Raw genomic sequence first — 17,750 nt, forward strand, 5'->3', positions numbered from 1 at the left:
TGGGTAGGTAATAAAAGCATATGAAGTGCAAAACAAATCTGCTGACTAAACCCCTGTTATTTACTGTGCTGCTTACTTTTGGATTTGGAGTGTAGCTAATAGTTTCAAAGGTTGCTACATATTTTTCTACTTTATCTTGCTCAAGTTACTAAGTGAAACGGGAAGTTAAAATGCATGTGAGAAATTTCTATTGCTCATAACTGCTATGTCATCTCTGTGAAAGGCAATCAGCATTACAGCCCAACGCTGGAACAGTGATGTTTATTTAAGAGGATTGGTGGCCAGAAATAAGCCACAGTGTCTAATCAGACACAGGCCCTGCCTGGGCAGCGAGCCACAGCGTTTATTGCGTGTGCATTTCTCATAAGCAAAATGGCTACGTACTGAAGCGGGTGCATGTGAAGTCTGGAAGAAATTACGGTGGAAAGAGCAGTTCTTAGCTTTTTGAGGAGGATTTAAGTTTATTTAAGTATATGGGAATGAATGAAACTGTGTGGCTGTGAGTTATAGACAGCCAAATGGGGAATGTCTGTGGATGTGTGAGGGCTGAAAAGGAAGAACAGTGTTTAGATCCTGCCAAAGCTCCCTTAAGTCCAGATAAACATTCCCCTGGAAGAAAATATTTCAGAAGAAAAAGGAGAAAGAAATCAACCGAGGAGGGATCAGATTCAGTGCACGTTAAAGAAAATGAAGAAAAAAGACAGTGTGAAGTGGAGATTGCAGAAAACATCGAGATTCATCCCAAGGGTGTGGGATTGGCTGACTTCCTCCCCAGGAGAGTGACAGTGGCTGGTAATGCTCTGCCTGTGAGTACAGACTTTTCAGTTGATATTGCTAAAGCAAAAGTTTTCTCGGATTCTCTTTGTGGGGAGAGCTTTCATGGTGATAATCAGGGGCTCGCCAAGTCTGATGAGACAGACACACAGTTAAAGGAACAAAACAAGAGCAATTCATAGAAACACTGTGCATGGAAAAGGAAATGTTCACAGGATGATAACAGAAAAGAATTAGCATTCCTGAAGAAGTCCAGTGGTCTTTGTTATAGAAAAGGAACTACTTTGGATTCTGCTATCCAGGTTTTTGGTAGACAACATGAAGAAACTGAGTTAAACATAACTTCTTGCAGAGTCATTGAAAATGTTTCAGAAAGCAGTAAATATGAAAAGTTGCATCATTTTCTTTCTGAAAGTATAAGTGATCCGTTACTTGAACAAAAGAGGTTTTATCCTGATGCTGTACTTTCCCATTTGCCAAAAGAAAAGGCATTATTTAGCATTGCACCAAACGGGAGCAAGGTAAATATTTTGATACAGTACATTATCTTTGAAAGTTAGCTGAGGATAAATATTGAACAGTAATTTTTGTATTACAAAAATATCCTCAGTATGCTGTGTATGAACCTTTTACCATGCTATGGATATTTGTAGGACAGAACATATCACTTGATCTTTTTCAAAGGCTATGTAATAACTCTATACTTTAGGAATATTGAGAGATTCTTGTCCTATTTTTCTCTCTGTAGTTTGATCTACTTCCCAACTTAGGAGAGAGATTTTCATGTTAAAATGTTGCTAAAAGGTGGAGTGAATTTTAGAGTTTTCATTCAGTATCTGTACTTCTTACCAGTATCTTACCATCTCTTCATGGTCTTGTAATTCCTTTGGGTTTTGTATCAAGTAAAGGAATACTTCTAATTCTCTTCAGCTATGGCCAGTAGGAACTGAAGAATGATAGAGCTATGTAGGCAGCTTGAAATAGAACAAGTGACCATTAATCCTGTTAATAGCACTCTACACTTCTTTAAAGGATCTTTCCTCCCAAACTGTCTAGATGACCTATTAATATTAATTATTGAAATTCCATCTTCCTCTGAGGGTAGGAGTATTTTGTTTTTAATAAAATACTTTTAATAAAAGAAACCAAAATACAATCTTAGTTGCAGAATATCTGAAGGAAAACAAAGTTTTGGCAACCATGCTTACCAATTCAATCCATATTTCCAGTTTTGCCCCACCCATCTTCAGGACAACTGAAATCTGTACATGTGAGTCAAATGCTGATACCAGGATCTGGTCCAAAACTGATTCCCGTTGCTCAGTGGGGACATCTGAGCTTTCAGCTGAGTGAGCAGAGGGAATGGGCATATGCCAAAGGCATTCTTTCTAGCAAAGAGCTAACTAAATATCTTTTGCTTATATAATTTACTTTTCTAACAGGAATCAAACAATACTTTGTCTGAGCTTAGTTTTTTAAACATAGATAACACACCCAATTACAACATGCAGTTCACAATAGTACATATAACCTCCTAATACACATAGAGATCTTTGCCCTCTTAATCTTAGCTGGAATTCAGGAACAGCTTAGGAATGTTCTTTGATTTGTACAAAGCGTCACTGTTGAGTAAGAGGGTATGAGGCCTTGTCTGTTCAGCTAAGCATGGCTGCTTTTCCCTGTATAATGAAAGTAATGCAGCTTCTAATACTGCTGCACTAATTACTCCAATCAGGTCTGTACCTCTTGTTACTGCCAAAGAAGGGAGAAAAAAGATGATTTCTGTTGAGCACCTATATCAACTGATATTGAGAAAACATTGCATGAATATGAAACTACTGACACATCAGGCTAAATGCCTCAGTTGCTAAAATCAGTTCAGTTCCCTTTCTCAACCCAAGATTCTCAGTATAAGTAATTTTAAGAATGCCAAGGTTTGACCTCTAAACAAAACCAGGAAAAACTAGATTTCAGACTTTAATTTGCTGTACAAACTCATAACCACTTTCCTTCTGATTGTTTTTGAGAACTAAAAAAGCATTTTAATGTCTTATATTTCTGTCTTTTTTATACTATGCGAAGCTGGTATTTATAAGAGTTTCAAAGGTCCTGTTATTGGCCTGAGCTGGCACACAAAGCTTGCAGTTAGCAATCTCAGCTTTACCATTTTCTTTACTGTAATTACAGAGATCAGTAGCCTTCCCTTACCTTGTCAACTTACCTGTGCTGTAATGTGCTCTCAGCTTAGACAGTGCCTCAGATGTGCTGATAATTGAAAGCATGTTGGTTTTTCAAACTGAGAAGGAGACACCAGAGGAAACTCATTGGTACAGTTGGATAATTTGCACAGTAACAGAGATATGACATTTTACCCTCTGAAACAGTGTGGTCCCCTCTAATGAAATATATTCTTTAAGTTTCTTTCTGTGGCATGGTTTCTTATGCATGTAAAAAAATATGATTTTGTGTTCAAATATGTGCTACCTCATTACCTCTGTTTCCCTGATTACAGAACTCAGCTTAGAGGGAATCTACTGAAGCGTTGCTCTTGGCTACTCATTAATAGCTTTGAGAGAAAAGTTTCTTACTTTCTGCTGAAGCCTAATAAGCATTTCTTAGATCATAGTGTGGCCCAGGAGAGATGTTACACCGCCAGAATCATGCATCTCTAGCTCATTATGTACTTTTGTGCAGTTTAGTACATTATGTCAAGTTTAGTCTTGCTTCAAAACATTTGGGATAAGATGGAATCAGAGGGTAGACTTCCTACTATCTGTATGAGTCTTGCTCTTCTTCTCTTTGCAATGTGAAAATGAATCACAGAAATCCAGCATCACTGTTGATCTCTTGGAAAAGTCTTCTCCAGTCTGCTCTGCTCTTTGGGCTGCAAACTGCATCACTAAAATCAGTGCAAAGAAAGAGCTTGAGGCATTTTGGTGTTTGGATTTTGTATACTGTGTGATGCAGGGGGAATTTACAGGCTGAGAAAAAGCATGTGCAGTAGGAGAAGTGAACATGTTCTCCCAGTTATAAGCAAGAGAGAGTGGTTAGTGCCAGTTAAGACTTTGATCCTGAAGTAGAAGGGCTGTATAGAGAAATACCTCTGTTGCTTTTTCTTGCACAACTTTTAATTCACAGGCTTTGCGATAATTTGGAGAACTGGATCTCTGGCAAACAACTGCTCAATCTCATGCAAATGCTGTAATTAATTCTTTCCATGCTAAAGGAATAAATGTGCTCTACTTAAGCAGTTTATAATGAGTAAATGATAGGCTTGTGGGATACAAAAAGTTCACACAAACTTTGCTTGGAAGGACTACATTTTATGAGTAGAAGATTTGATTTCCCCTTAACTTATTTTCTGTTCTAGTATTCTTAGTTTAATAGTCCTTCAGTTTTTCTTCTATGGGAAATGATGTTAGAAATATTGATGATAATGCACAGTTGGTGGATAAGTATCTCTACTGTCCTTATGGAATTATCAAAAGAAAGATGGGCTCTCTCCCTTCCTCTTACAGCTTATTTTGTTGTAGTAGTATTTTACTTGTTAAGAAGTTTTAAGTTAATAGGGCATCTTGCAAACTAGAGCCTGTATTTGTAGGTGTAAATAAAATATAACTATTTGACTCAACATTTCACAGAGTATTTCTACTTTTAAAATACTATTTCAGTGTTTATTAAAAAATCTGAAATGTTAGCCTTGAAAACTGAAATACTTTTATTTAGAGAGCAGAAGTGCTCAGGCTGTTTCAGGTCTCAGGCTGATGTTAATGTTCCTTAACCTGTAGTAAAAAGGGCTACCTTTATGAGTGAAAAGCCTTTTCCTTTCTCTTCAGATGGCTAACTAGAGTGCTTGGAAGATTTTGCATCAGAACCCTGTTGATCTTCATGTAATAAACTGAATTAGTTTTAGCCATCCAAAATTTCAACTGTGAGCTTCCCTAATGGTCATGTTCAGAGTAAAAGCTCTCCTTGTGTTTGTGTCCATGGCTAAAATGTTGTTTATATCTAACACCAGATACTAGTACAGCCTTCAGAAGTTACCTTGATGTTTGAAATTACTTGTTTCCAGAGGAATCTAATGTGCACTCAAACATGCTGTGCTTGCACTCTCTGCAATCTGAAGTGTACAGAGCCATCCCTGCTCAGTTAACCGTGAAGGAGGCTAAGGGCTTGAACTCAGCAGCAAGGAAGGGCCATTAGCAAATTGCATTGTTAGCTTGCTTATGTTAGAGTATATTAAAAAAATCTGATAATTAAGGATTATACACAGAGGACTTTCTGAAAATGACAGACAAAAAATATAGGTTTTTTTTTAAAATTTCTTTTTTTTTTTAAATTTTTTTTTTTATGCTAGACATCTGGCACTTGGAGATGACATCATCTCTTTCAGAAGCGTTGTCCGGATAAGCAGTATATGGTTGACTTCATTTATATTGTGATCTGGTTGTTCTGTGATGAATAGAAACTAAAGCTACTGAAAAAACATTTAGTTTGCTTTCTTGCTTTGAAATACCAAACAATAAAGCTAACCCACAGAAAAAATCTTGCACTACAGCTGAGTTCCCTAGATTTTTACAAGAAAATGTTCAGAGTGATTACAAGTTTTGCCACATTGTATTTTCTGTTGTCTTTACAGACACAACTCATCCCATCTGTATTTCATTCAGTAAATACTCTTTGCAGGGTTTTATACCTAGAAACTTACAAATGATCACATCTGCATGTGTTCTCTACTGTGTTTTGAACAAAAAAAAAAAGGGGTTTTTTTCCTTCTGTATGATCTTTCTTTAAAATGTGCTGAAGCTGGAGACAATAGGATGCAAAAAATGCTGTCAGGTTATTTAGGGGCTAGTTGAACAGTTAAAATTGTTTTGCTTTCTAGCATTGGTGTTTGTATTTTTCCCTTACGTAGATCCAGCAGATACAATGGCCTGTGATAGGTATCTGAAGGACTGCATTCACAGCTTATGATTTTGTGGTTACTCGAATAGAAAGTAATGTGATTTTTTTCCCTACATTAAATTTATTTATAATTTACTGTATAGGTGTAAAGGCTCATCATCCCCTGAAAGTATGAGAGGTGGTAAAGCAGAAATTGCAGTGAGCTCTATTGTCCTGACATCTCTAAGGCTCTTCCTCTAGTTCCCTGCTTCCCAGTGCTTCCCACCACCTTGTCTTAGGCCATGACATAGCAACATCAGTAGGCAAGCTACACAGCATTCTTGGCACTGTGATTTGTGTGGCTCTCATTTGAGAAAACCCCATAATTTCCAGCCTAGCCTGTAGGAATTCCCCATGTCAGAGCCCAGACAGAAGATATCTGTGCGTGCAGAGATTCTGAGGCTGGGAGAATTTGTTATGACCATCCCATCTGACCTTATGAGCATAGCTGCCTGGTTTATGCTAGAACAGGATTGCTGGAATTGGCACAGCTCAATTTGCAGCTCTTCTGCAGCAAACTCAAGCACCCAGAGCTGTTTGTGGGTGAATCTGCCCTGAGCTGTGGCCTCAGGCTGGCTCTGGAGCCAGAGCACACCTGTGTCTGCAGTGCTGGGTGTGTGCTCGTGGGGAGCAGCCTCTTCCAGGGGGGCTCACAGAGGTGCCTGTTGTCTACCCACAAGCTGTGACATTGCTTCAAGCCCTCTTGCCTCTGCCCAAGCAGCTCTGCCTGCTTTTCCTAATGGCTGAGCTACATATTCAGGTTGTTATACAGTGCCTTGTGGGACATGGGCTCCTACGTAGTTTGTAATAACACCTTATATTGTCTCTTGTTTGGATAAGTGGTAAAAGGCAGTCACTTAGAAAAATGAAAACATGCTATAGCCCTTCCTTTGCCAAGGCACATCTTATTTTTCTTCCTTTTTAGAGTTTGCCTTTACATTGAGTACAATTTCTGTAACATGAGGTACAAACAATACATGTGCAAATTAGGGAGAAGTCTGCTTCGTATTTATGCTGTGGTAGTTTTCTAAGGAAACTGACTGAACTTCATTAGGGGATGATTTAATATATTCTAAAGTAGTATTTGAATGTAAAATTCCCAATACTTTCCTGCTTTCCCTGATAAGGAGTTGATAATCCTTAGATAATACAAAACTAAACCTTCTTGATGAGACAAAATTTCTATTTATAATCCTTCAATCTTTTAGTCATTCCTAAAATACTTCTCAGAAAATTTTGTCTTAAAACTGTTATCAGTTTTCACTCAGAATGACTGTTTTGTCACTGAATTCCAGAACATGTACTATAAATCAACCTGTTTTAAGAGAGGAATTTCATAGCTATGAATAATATAAACATGGTTATTGCATAAGTGTGGCTATATACATAAAAAAGATATTGCATTTTATATATACTTATATAGCATTTGTACATAACAGGTGTCATACATAAAAAATAGACTGTATTATCAGCATAAATAATTAAGTATTTTTGCATTATGAAATAGTATTATATTGTACCCAGAAATTAAGAGACTGAGAACTGGCTAACTGAAGAAAACTGTGAATTTTGTATTTCATATTGAAGATACTGAGAGTGCATAAGGATAAGACATGAAAGAATATTAATACAATACCTGAAAAATAATTGTTTTCCTGTATGTAGATACCAGACAAATATTCTCCAGCAATGAAGAGTGATTTTTCTGCAATATTTTAAACATTCTTATGGATTAGATGTAACTGCAATTTTTACATTAACTGTGTTTTAGATATCTGATATCCATGTTACTGGGGAGTCAGAGGATATGTCTGCTAAAGAGAGACTGCTCCTGTGGTCACAGCAAACAACAGAGGGTTATGCTGGAATACGTTGTGAAAATTTCACTACCTGCTGGCGCGATGGAAGGTTATTTAATGCCATCATTCATAAATACAGGCAAGTACTCCATTTGCTCCCTTGGAAAATGTTAATTACAGCATTTTAATATACAAAGAGAGAGGGCTCTTGCTTTATGTTGTAACAGAACTGCAGCTGTGGAGATGACACTGATTCTTCCTCAGTGATTTCCTGCTCCTTGCAGCCAAAGGATGCTCTGTTAACCTTTGCATGTCCCTCCTTCCTCAGAGAAGTACTTCCAGGAATCCTGTACATCTTCAATGGGGCATGTTCAAGCTGCTACGAAGTATGTTTCCAGAATTCAGTCTTCTCCACAGTCCTTTTTTGTCATACTGATGTTTAAGTGTAGGTGGGGTAGAGGCAGAGCTGATCACCAAAGTCCAAAACTGCACTGCTGGTGAAAGCCATCAACTACTTTATGACTCTATGATATGTCTGAGATCCCTGTCTTCTTCCTTGTGTGATTTTACCCTTGGATGGCCCTGGAGTGTAGAGCTTCCTCAGTGTTTATGTGTGGAGCCCAGACCTACTCTGAGATGCATTTCCTGTAAAAGGGTGTTCTCATGGAAAATGTGACCAGCTGGCTTGAATGTTCTCAGTCTGAGAAGGGATTTGTGCTTTTGTGACCATACTCTTACAAAGTTAAGTAGACATTGTAGAGTCACTGGTGGCTGTGACTAGAGACTAAAGGGTACAGGATATTAACTTGAAATGCAGCTGAAAGTGTCTACTGACAGGAGAGGATTTCTGATTCTGGATTCTAAGTGAGAATAGGTCTCTCTTGACAAAGCTGACTTTGGCATCAAGCTTGCCAGAGATTTAATCATTGATGTGCTCACTGTTCTCTCTTGGTTGGTGACGTGTCTTCTTTATTGTGTATTTTTTTTGGTTCCTGAATTGACTAAGAAAGTTTGTATCTTAGAGGACCACGTGGGAAAGTATTCTGCCTGCTGGGTTGATCAGTGTGTACTAACATGTCCTTCACTGCACGAGGCTTTCTGGGTTTCTCATAGCATGTGTAGTTTGTACTCTCTGCCCTGGAGAGTATAATAAGGAAGTTTAAGGGTACATGATTTCATTGGTATAATTTGAAGGAGTGTCCCCAGTAAAGGCAAAATTGGTGTTTTTTCTTGCAGATCCAGTGAACAGAGCCTGGAGTAGATTATTTTGTTCTTAGATTTCCTTTTGTGGCACCACTTGGCCCACCACAGAAGGAGGTCTAGGTTGACACAACACACACAACAGGTGCTTATGGGGAGTAGGACACTAATGTAAAATGGGAGACAGGTGCAGCCTTTTCCTCACAGGCTGTGTATAAAGGCTGCAAGCATCATGCACAGTGCTGAAAGTCCCAGAGAAGCTGGCTGTGGCAGTGCATAATTTCGTGGTAAACGAAGCTGCATCTCAGTCAATGAGGTTGTTTTCTGACATGCTTCTGTTCTGGGTAGCTGGTCAGAGACGAGGTGCATGCCAGCAAGAAAGTCTCTTTTAGTAACATTGGCAAGACAAAAGGAAATAGCTGGCAGAAGATGAGGCTGTTTTACTTGGACAGAACAACCAGAGGAATGAACATAGCACAAGCAAGTATTTGAAAAAATAAACAATATGAAAGATACAGAGGGATTGGAGAGAGAAAAAAAAGGAAGGAACTTAATGGGATAGAGTAATGGAAAATATTTCCCAGAGCTTCTTCAGAACCATGTATCTCTTGCACAAAGCAGTGTAGCCTTAACTGCTCAAGCAACTGGTAATTATGGTACAGCTCAGTTAATAATGAAAAACTTGATTCCTCTCCTCCAGCTGTGCAAATGTTAAAACCTTGGGATATGACTGAATTGCTTTGTTGGATCAGTGTTCCTGGCATTACTCCGTGAGTTTCATTCACAGTGTTTCAGCAGGGAAGAACAGGCACCTTTGACTCCAGTGTGTTGCACAAAGCAAGTGATTCAGTGACTGGGGAGCAGAGTCCCCATTTTGTGTGCTTCTGTGCCAGTTTCCATTGAGCTTAACTTCTCCCTGTAAACATAACTTCACCTAAGGATTTTGTCCTTCCCAGGAATGCTTACCAACCTTATCTAATGTGTTTTTCTGTGAGAAGTTACAGGTTGTTGGATTCCATTTCAAATGGAATCAGAGTGAGATTCTTCCACTGATTTCAATGAGTTTCTATGCTTCATTCCTTTTTTGTTTTGTACCGTTAAAACAGAGATCATAATTTCCAGCTATTGCTCACAAGAGAGGAATGATCTTCCCAAACAGTCATCTGTTATTTTTAACTATATTGTTTTACTCCAGAGACCTTTTAATGCTTCATTTTTCTTCCGAGCAATAAGTAGGTTAAACACTAAAAGATCTGCACAGTTGTGGCAGTGATTCTCAATTTGCCCAGTTTGTCTGTTTTAATAGCTCCCAGTTTGTGGATCACAGGTGGTGTCAGGAGCTGGTCTGAGCATGCTGTGGGTGCTGCCAGCTGGTGTGCTCCACCAGGGTGGATGACCAGATGTGCCTGCTTGGGCAGTAGGGTGGGACCATGGTGCTGCCACTGTGGAGTACCCCCATGGGGCACATCTGTCGGTCGTGTTGCAGCGTGGCAGCCCCTGCACCAGGTGTGCTGTGCTCACTGGAGATAATTCTCTGTACAGAGGCACCCTGGGCTGGGAGGAGTATCAACCCTGCAAATGGGGGACGGGGCTCTTCAGGTGGTACATGACTTCCAGTCCTGGAAGGGCTTTAATTGGGCTCAGACCTTATTTTAAGGGCATGATATTTAGTGCTATGACAGTAAAACCCAGAAGGCTCAAATACCCAGGTTTGTATCTGGAACTGCAATTGTGCTGAGCCACAGGAAGCTGGGTGTTGGATGGAGGGCACGTGCTTACCCATGGCAGGACACAGCTGCTGCAGGTCCCTCAAGAGGTCCATCAGGGCAGGGCCTGGCAGTCAGGGCTTTTTCCATGCCCCAGTCAGGAGTGGGGCAGCCAGGGGGGCACCAGGGCAGCCCCACCCCTCACACTGGGACCTCCCTGGGGCTGGGCTGGGGCTGGATCTGCCACGTGTGGTGCCTGCAGGTTGGCTGCACCACTGCAGGGGCCATAGCTCAGCTGTGGGCCAGAGGCCAGAGCACCAGCAGCTCCTAGAGGACAGCCCTGGCCCACAGCCCTGGCACCAAGGCTGAGAGACCTTCTCTGGATGCACCATCGAGAGCACAAGCCATATGAGTCCAACATGATCTCTGCAGTCAGTGGTCCATGAGACAGACAGGGAGATGTCACTGTCCAGTTCCAGGTGACAGGATAGGAGTGGCAGGTCGTAATTAACTCCTCTCCAGGTATACATGATTTTTTAAAATTACAAGTACATACCAGCTTCAAGACTTCAGGAAATTGCTGAAGCTGTGAAGGGCTGGGTGAGGAGCTGGGCTGTGACTCAGCTGCCAGCAGGCAGGGAGCCTCTCCTTTCAGCAGAACTGGCAGCCTGCCCTCTCTTAATGGCAGGTTAGAATTGTTTCTTTTGTTTTTCTGTCTTGACAGAGGATTTTAGCACCTTTTCGAGCAAGTGAGCTGAAATTTGTGGTGCAGAACTGCAGGAATAATGCATGGGCATGCCATGTTTCCCTGCTCCCCCAAGAAGCATGGGAGATACTCCATAAGGCTGGGATTTCCCTGTCATATCCACTGCAGCATCCTGGTGGACATTGGTGGCTCAATGGGTGACCCAGGTTCTTCCCTGTGTCCCTGTCCTACCTGCACCCACAGCTGTGCTGGCAGTGCTCCACTTGCAGTGGCAAGCAGGGATGTGGGCAGTGTACAGGTGCTGGAGCTCGTACACTGCAGTCATTCACCCTCTCTCCTGAGCAAATGCAAGATATTGTTTTCTGTCCCCTTGAGCAATGAGGGTTAGGTTGTCAGAGCTTCTCATAAAGGCCTTCAGTTAGTTATTTTCTCTTACTACTATTAAGAGTATGAATGACTTGCCAGTGATTTTGTAGTGCTCTTTAAATCAAAAAAAGTAATTTTATGAATAATGGAAATGAGAGGAAAAAAAATTGCTTTATTTGAGGTACTTGGATCCATATACCACTTGATTTTTTTTCCCACCACCAAATATTTTCAGCAGTTTGCAGTGGTTTGTGTTTACTGGGTAAGATTGAAGATTATTTTGTTGAGCTTTTGAAGAGTGTAGAAAGTTTCAATTTACATCCTGTACATGGTTAAATCCCTGGGAACAGGGCTTCACACTGACCTCAAGAACTGCTTTGGGGGGCTGCATTGCAGGCCCTGGAGATTGGTTGAATCAGAGAATCATAGAATGGTTTGGGTTGGAAGGGACCTTTAAGATCATCAAGTTCCAGCCTCCCTGCCATGGGCAGGGACACGTCCCATTAGGCCAGGCTGCTCAAAGCCACATCCAACCTGGCCTTGAACACTTCCAGGGATGGGGTATCCACAGTTCTGGGCCATCTGTTCCAGTGCCTCATCTCCCTCACAGTAAGGAATTTCTTCCTAATATCAAATCTAAACCTGCTCTGTTCTGTGGGAATACTTGTCCTTACACAGAAAGGCCAAATCAAATTATAACATTAAAAAGTGTGTTTTAATACTGGACATTAACCGTATTTGTATTTAAATATATAAGCTATCACACTGTTTTTTTAACCTCCACGCTTTTCTTCAGATATGTGGTCAGGCCTTTAGTGAAAGCTACAGATACACCCAGGAGATTCAAGAATATGCTGTATGTCTCATCTGTTATATCATTTGCCATTTATAACTTAATTTTTCATTGGAGATGAATGTTATTTTATTCAGCATGTTGTGTTGGAAGAAATCTGACTTCAGGCAGTTTCAAAATTATGTGATGTCTCTTTTGTACCATCATATAGCATGTAGCAAAAACCTGTAAGCCAGACTTTGAAGTTGTAGGCAGACTTTAATCAGGGTATAATGCCCAGATTTTTCTGGAGATACTACCACCTACACCCTGGAATCTTCATTTTGTAGCATTATCAGCTTAAGTATTTCTAGTCACTAGGCTGTTTTGGGAAAATTATCTTGAATTTTTTTTTTTATTATTATTTTTATTTTTTGGGCTTTTTTTTTTTTCTGTACATGCCACTTGACCAGAAAGAACCACTAATTTATTAGAACTGTATCCCAGTTATATCTCCTATATATAGAAACAGGTTTTTTTTAATAGAGAGAGTGAAAGCTGCTATTATTTCAGTAGGAGTCATATGCCAGATGAAAGCTAGTAATCTAAATTATAGATCTACATTAATTGTGCTTGGCACATATATTTATTTTACAGCAAATTCAGATTAAAAGTTATACCAAAGTAGTAAAACTATTATTTGATCTCAGACTGCCCAGAACCTTTGTTACATAAGGACTACAGGAAATTTAAGTTAAAAAGTGCCTGAAATAGAATTTAAGAAATAGTAAAAGTAATAGCTTGTAACACTTACAGTTAGCTGGCACCTGTAGGTGCTCCATTAAGGACAATGGCTGTTGATACTCAGAAAACAGACATTGTCACAGACTAACTAATCTTATTTTCTAGAGAAAAAAGATGAAGTATAGAGGATAGGATCAGATTAATATCACACATATGTTTTTTGTAAAAATGTGTGCCCTCCTTTATACATTTTATTTTTGTATTCTCACAGCTTTTATAGTAGAGAGTTAATTTCGATTTTAGCATTTACAAAAGGAATTCCAGCAAAAGCATTATGTTCTTGTGTAACTAGATAATAGTATTTAATGAGTAGCTTCAGTGGTGCCTGTATGGTGAAAAATAGCATCTGTTCAGGAAGCCCTGCAAGCTCAGTTCCTAGATAAGGACACATTTTTAAAGTTCTAGTCTCAGGTGTTAGGTCTGTTCTAGCAAACGAAGCAGGTCCAGCTCCTGAGGGTAAGTGGTACAGCAGGGCTGGTCTGCCTGGCTGAGCCCTCCCTCTGCCCCCCAGGCAGGATGCAGCTCCTTCCGAGCTCCCCTGGGTCAGTGCTGTCCCTGGACCTGGGCTCGTGCATTGCCTGCCTGCGTGTGCTCACAAGGGGCCACAGCCACGCTCTGGGAAGGACTAAAGTAAACAAAGGCCATGGGGCCTTGGTCTGCCTCCTGTACACTCAGACATGTCCAGTTATGCCTGGACTTCCAGGTGAATGTCAGCAACCATAGAAAATGTGGAAGACTGGTTAGGAGGGAAAAGGGATAAAAAGTGTTTGGGTCAGGCCACAGTGACAAGCAAGCAGGACTGTAGTTTACATGTTAAAGGTTTAAGACAAGAAAACAAGTGAGGTTATTGCATGTAATGCGGTTCCAAGGCTTGCCAAGGCCACATGCAGACAGTTTCTATAAACTTTGGGACCACCTAGCAAGGATTAGAAATGCTACAAAGAGGGAAGGTGGTGATAGAGTTAAAAGGGTTACATTTTGAGCACAAGAAAAACGTTTTTACTGTATTAAAGAATTTCTGTTAGAGAAATATAGGGATCTGATACAGAGGAGCCTTTGCTACTGGTAAACTTTGTGCAAGGCCATGAGGCTGTAAAACGACAAAACCTGTGGTTTTAAGCTGCATACAGTGTAAGAGAGTGAGTGAGGAGATGGCTACTGTTCCCAGAAAAAAGAGGGACAGAGGCTAACAGTGAATGCAGCATGGAAGAAGTGTAGGTACACTGAGTGCTTCATGTGGGAGGAAGAGGAATAGAAGCTGCAGTGTGTTCCCAGAGGAAGCAGCAATGTAACAGGTCCATAAATGCTAGATAAAGTGAAAGAGACAAATTTTCCAGCGTCACAGTGCTTTGCTTTTGAAATGTTGCTATCATAACTCAGTATGCTTTCAGAATTATGAAGGGGATGTTAGTTTCTGAGTGTGGTACAGCACGGAGCAAGCTAGATTGATGCCTGCTAAATAACTGTTCTGGTGTGGAACGAGCTGTTTCAACCTTACCCAGGATGATTTGCTGTGTATATATGGTTGGTTGAACACTAAGCTCCTGGCCAGCAGTGCATGTGGCATCCCTCTGATGTTAAAACATGTTGCAACCACTCAGGTACTGACTTGAATACATTCCTTAAGGGGAGGGATAATAATGCCTCAATTTGCAGAAACACGTTCAACACCCTTGGGGAATGAATGAGAAAGAAATTAAATATTACACAGTGTCAAGCCTTAAAATGCTAGGGGATATGTTTGAAATAAAGAGATTAGTTGGGTCTGCTGGTTTTGGCTTGCTGTTTTGTGACTTGTACTTTATTGTAACCCAGCTTTAACCCAAAGAAAATGTGACTTTGGTTGTGTTGCACCCCCCTTTCTATGTACCTCATTGTGTGGTTCCTACTATTTTCAACAGGTTTTGTTGTGTAGAATAAATGAACTCGGTGTTGAGAATTGGCAATTTGGGAAAACATAAACTGCATTTAGGTTGCTTAAAAATATTGACATGCTTTTAATATTACTTGCCTGAGTGTATTTCTAATGGATTTACAAATAGCAAGTTACCTAACCTGGAGCTTAATCAGATACGCTCAGAATTTTATGATGGCACTTGGTAAAGGCTGTATTAAAATAGTACCAGCAGTATGCCTGCAATTTTAGCATCTTGTGTTGCGGTGGTGGTTAGCCTTAGTGGGTATTAGATGGGTGACTTCCTGTCAGCTGGATTGATTAATTTCAGATCTGGTCTTAAAATGATCTATGTGTGTGTTGTGCTGGATCCTACTGCTAAGTAGCAGCTGAATAACAGTTTTCTTTTTGCAGTAACTCAAAAAAGAAAAAAAACAAAAAACCAAAACCAATCCAAACTGGGATGAAATCAAAGCTTTTCTCTTGTCATTTTAATGGAAATAAAACATAAAGTAATGCTTTGTGTTGAAAGGCCAGGCTTTTAAATTCAGGTTTGACATGTTTCATACTTTTGGACTGGCAAAGACCAGGACATCTAAGGGTGTCAGAAGTCTTAATTCAAAAGTATGTGGTGTCTGAGCAGTGGGGGCATATGTACCAGTGATAAATCACATAGGGAAATGTCTTGGTCTTCAGGGAATGCTTTTGGCAAATTTGTGGCATGTGGAGAAATGGTTGCCTCCAAGGGAGGACAAGGAGCCTTTGGGAAATTGTTTGAACTCATTACAGCACCTCACCATTCTTCCTCATTGGTAACCATACTAATCCCACTGGGAAGCCATTCTGTCAAGCAGCCACTGCTGTGGTCTGGAGGGCATATTCTCAGGATGCAGAAGAGAAAAAGAGTTTAGTTGGGTTTCTTCATTGTTTTTTTGGTATTCACAGTTCAAGGAAAAGTACATTATTTATGATTATTTTTGTGGCTTGCATGGTGTGGGTTGAGGTTGAGTTACAAGCCTCCCATTTAAATTTTATCATAGCCAAAAATTGCTGAAGTTGCTGTGCCATTACTGTTTTTGTATTAATGGAAACAGCTCTTAGTACAAACATGAATGAAACTAGAAAGGATCTGTTAGTCCTTTCACTAGCTTTAAAATCAGTTTTTACACTCTCTTAGTACTAAGTTTGAAACCTGCATTGCAAACGTAATGCCAAGTTGTGATTAGGGTTTGTTTTGCATGGCTAAAGATGAACTCCACATTTATCTAAAAGATCTTTGATATTGCAATGCCACAATTGTATATTTATCTAAATTACTTAGTATGGCAAGTTACAGGTAAAGCTTTGCAGTGCTAACAAAGGCAGGACAGGCGGCTTCAGTAGGTTTATTAAATTCAGTGCTTGTCAAATCAAGGGCATGCACAATAGGAGGAATTACCTGAGTTAGCTCTGTATATTGTTAGAGGATTAATTAATGTTAGGGCACCTGACAGCTTTTGCTTTTCTTATTTTAAGTGCCATTAAAACAGTCATTCTTTTTCTGAGGGAAGTCTTGATATAATATGTTAGGATGTCTGAAGAATAGACATGCATCTGTAAATAGTGTGCCCTTGTTATACTATCCATTGCAATTGTTTTCTTCAGTTTTATTCATCATATTCATTTAGGTGAAAAACTATGAAGAAATAAGCAAAGGAGAGCTGAAGAGTTCAGATCACATGAGAATTTTTCAGCTCTCAAGGAAATAAAAAACCATTTTTGTTCATTGTTACTGAGGCATTGAGTGAAGTATATAGAGATAGATACATGAAATCATGTAGTGCAGGCATTCCTGTCATACCAACAGAAGAGAACAAAACCAAAAAGGATAAAAGGCACAATGATAGAATGCTAATAGAGTATGTAATTGAGGCTGGGGTCCTGTGGACATTTAGAAAAGATTTTGCCACATACTTGAGCAAGCAACTTGAGCATACTTGAGCATGCTCTGCATGCAGAGCTGCATGCAGCAGCATGCTTTTTGGTTTATCACAGTTGTAAGGATAAAGCTTTCCTATAATGCCAGTTTTCTAATTGAAATCTTTGATTTTCTCTGAATTCTGAACTGTTGCCTAACTTCAGTGGCATCACAGCTCAGCTTCACCCAGTGGTTTGATGCATAGGGGTAATTTTTTCTTATCACCATATCATGTGTGAATCTAGAGCTTCTGAATGAGGGGGAAGTCTGGGGTGTAATGGAAGGCAGTTTTGATTCAGAGTTGACATTTTATGCCCTTTCCCCTCAGCATGGGGTTTTTGACACCAAGGAACCTGCTACAGAACCTTGTGCTGTATGCCCACATTGTGGTCCTTGATTCTGATGATGGAAGAGATCCATTGCTCCCTAATGCCACAAAGTCAAACCTCCTCGCCATTATTGAGCAGAAACTCTACTCTTTAAGTAATCAGACTATGCCTGAAAAAAAATACCCAGGAAAATGTGGTAGGCATAGGTATTAGCAAAGGGTACCTCTGACACTGTGATTAGATCTCCTGGTCACGACAGCGTGAGAACACTGCAAACATGGCAAATCAAGAAAAGTGTGTGAGGCACAAAGAATGGAACATGGTAGTTGAAGTCCAGCCATCATTCCTCTTGTGTTGTTCCCTCAGTCTTTCTGAAGCAGATTTTTTGACAAGCTGTTTCAATCAAGGCTTAGATTTGTACCTGGTGTGGGGACAAATTCTTTACTAAGTTCCAAAACAGTGGCTGTACATGTAAACTGGTGTAAACACATTGGTATTT

The 17,750-nt window shown here is 40.0% G+C and overlaps 1 protein-coding gene across 4 annotated transcripts in view; it reads left to right on the forward strand.

Annotated features, from left to right (window-relative positions):
* The window catches only part of DST (dystonin), a 288,925-nt gene that overhangs the window by 120,398 nt on the left and 150,777 nt on the right, over nucleotides 1-17,750 (forward strand). For all 4 annotated transcript variants that reach the window (XM_053974362.1, XM_053974363.1, XM_053974357.1 and 1 more), the window contains one exon: nucleotides 7,490-7,656. In XM_053974362.1, the coding sequence (XP_053830337.1) occupies nucleotides 7,490-7,656 (167 nt within the window). The remainder of the gene's footprint in view (nucleotides 1-7,489; nucleotides 7,657-17,750) is intronic.

Source organism: Vidua macroura, chromosome 3, assembly GCF_024509145.1.
Source record: "Vidua macroura isolate BioBank_ID:100142 chromosome 3, ASM2450914v1, whole genome shotgun sequence".
In the NCBI taxonomy this organism is placed as follows: Eukaryota; Metazoa; Chordata; class Aves; order Passeriformes; family Viduidae; genus Vidua; species Vidua macroura.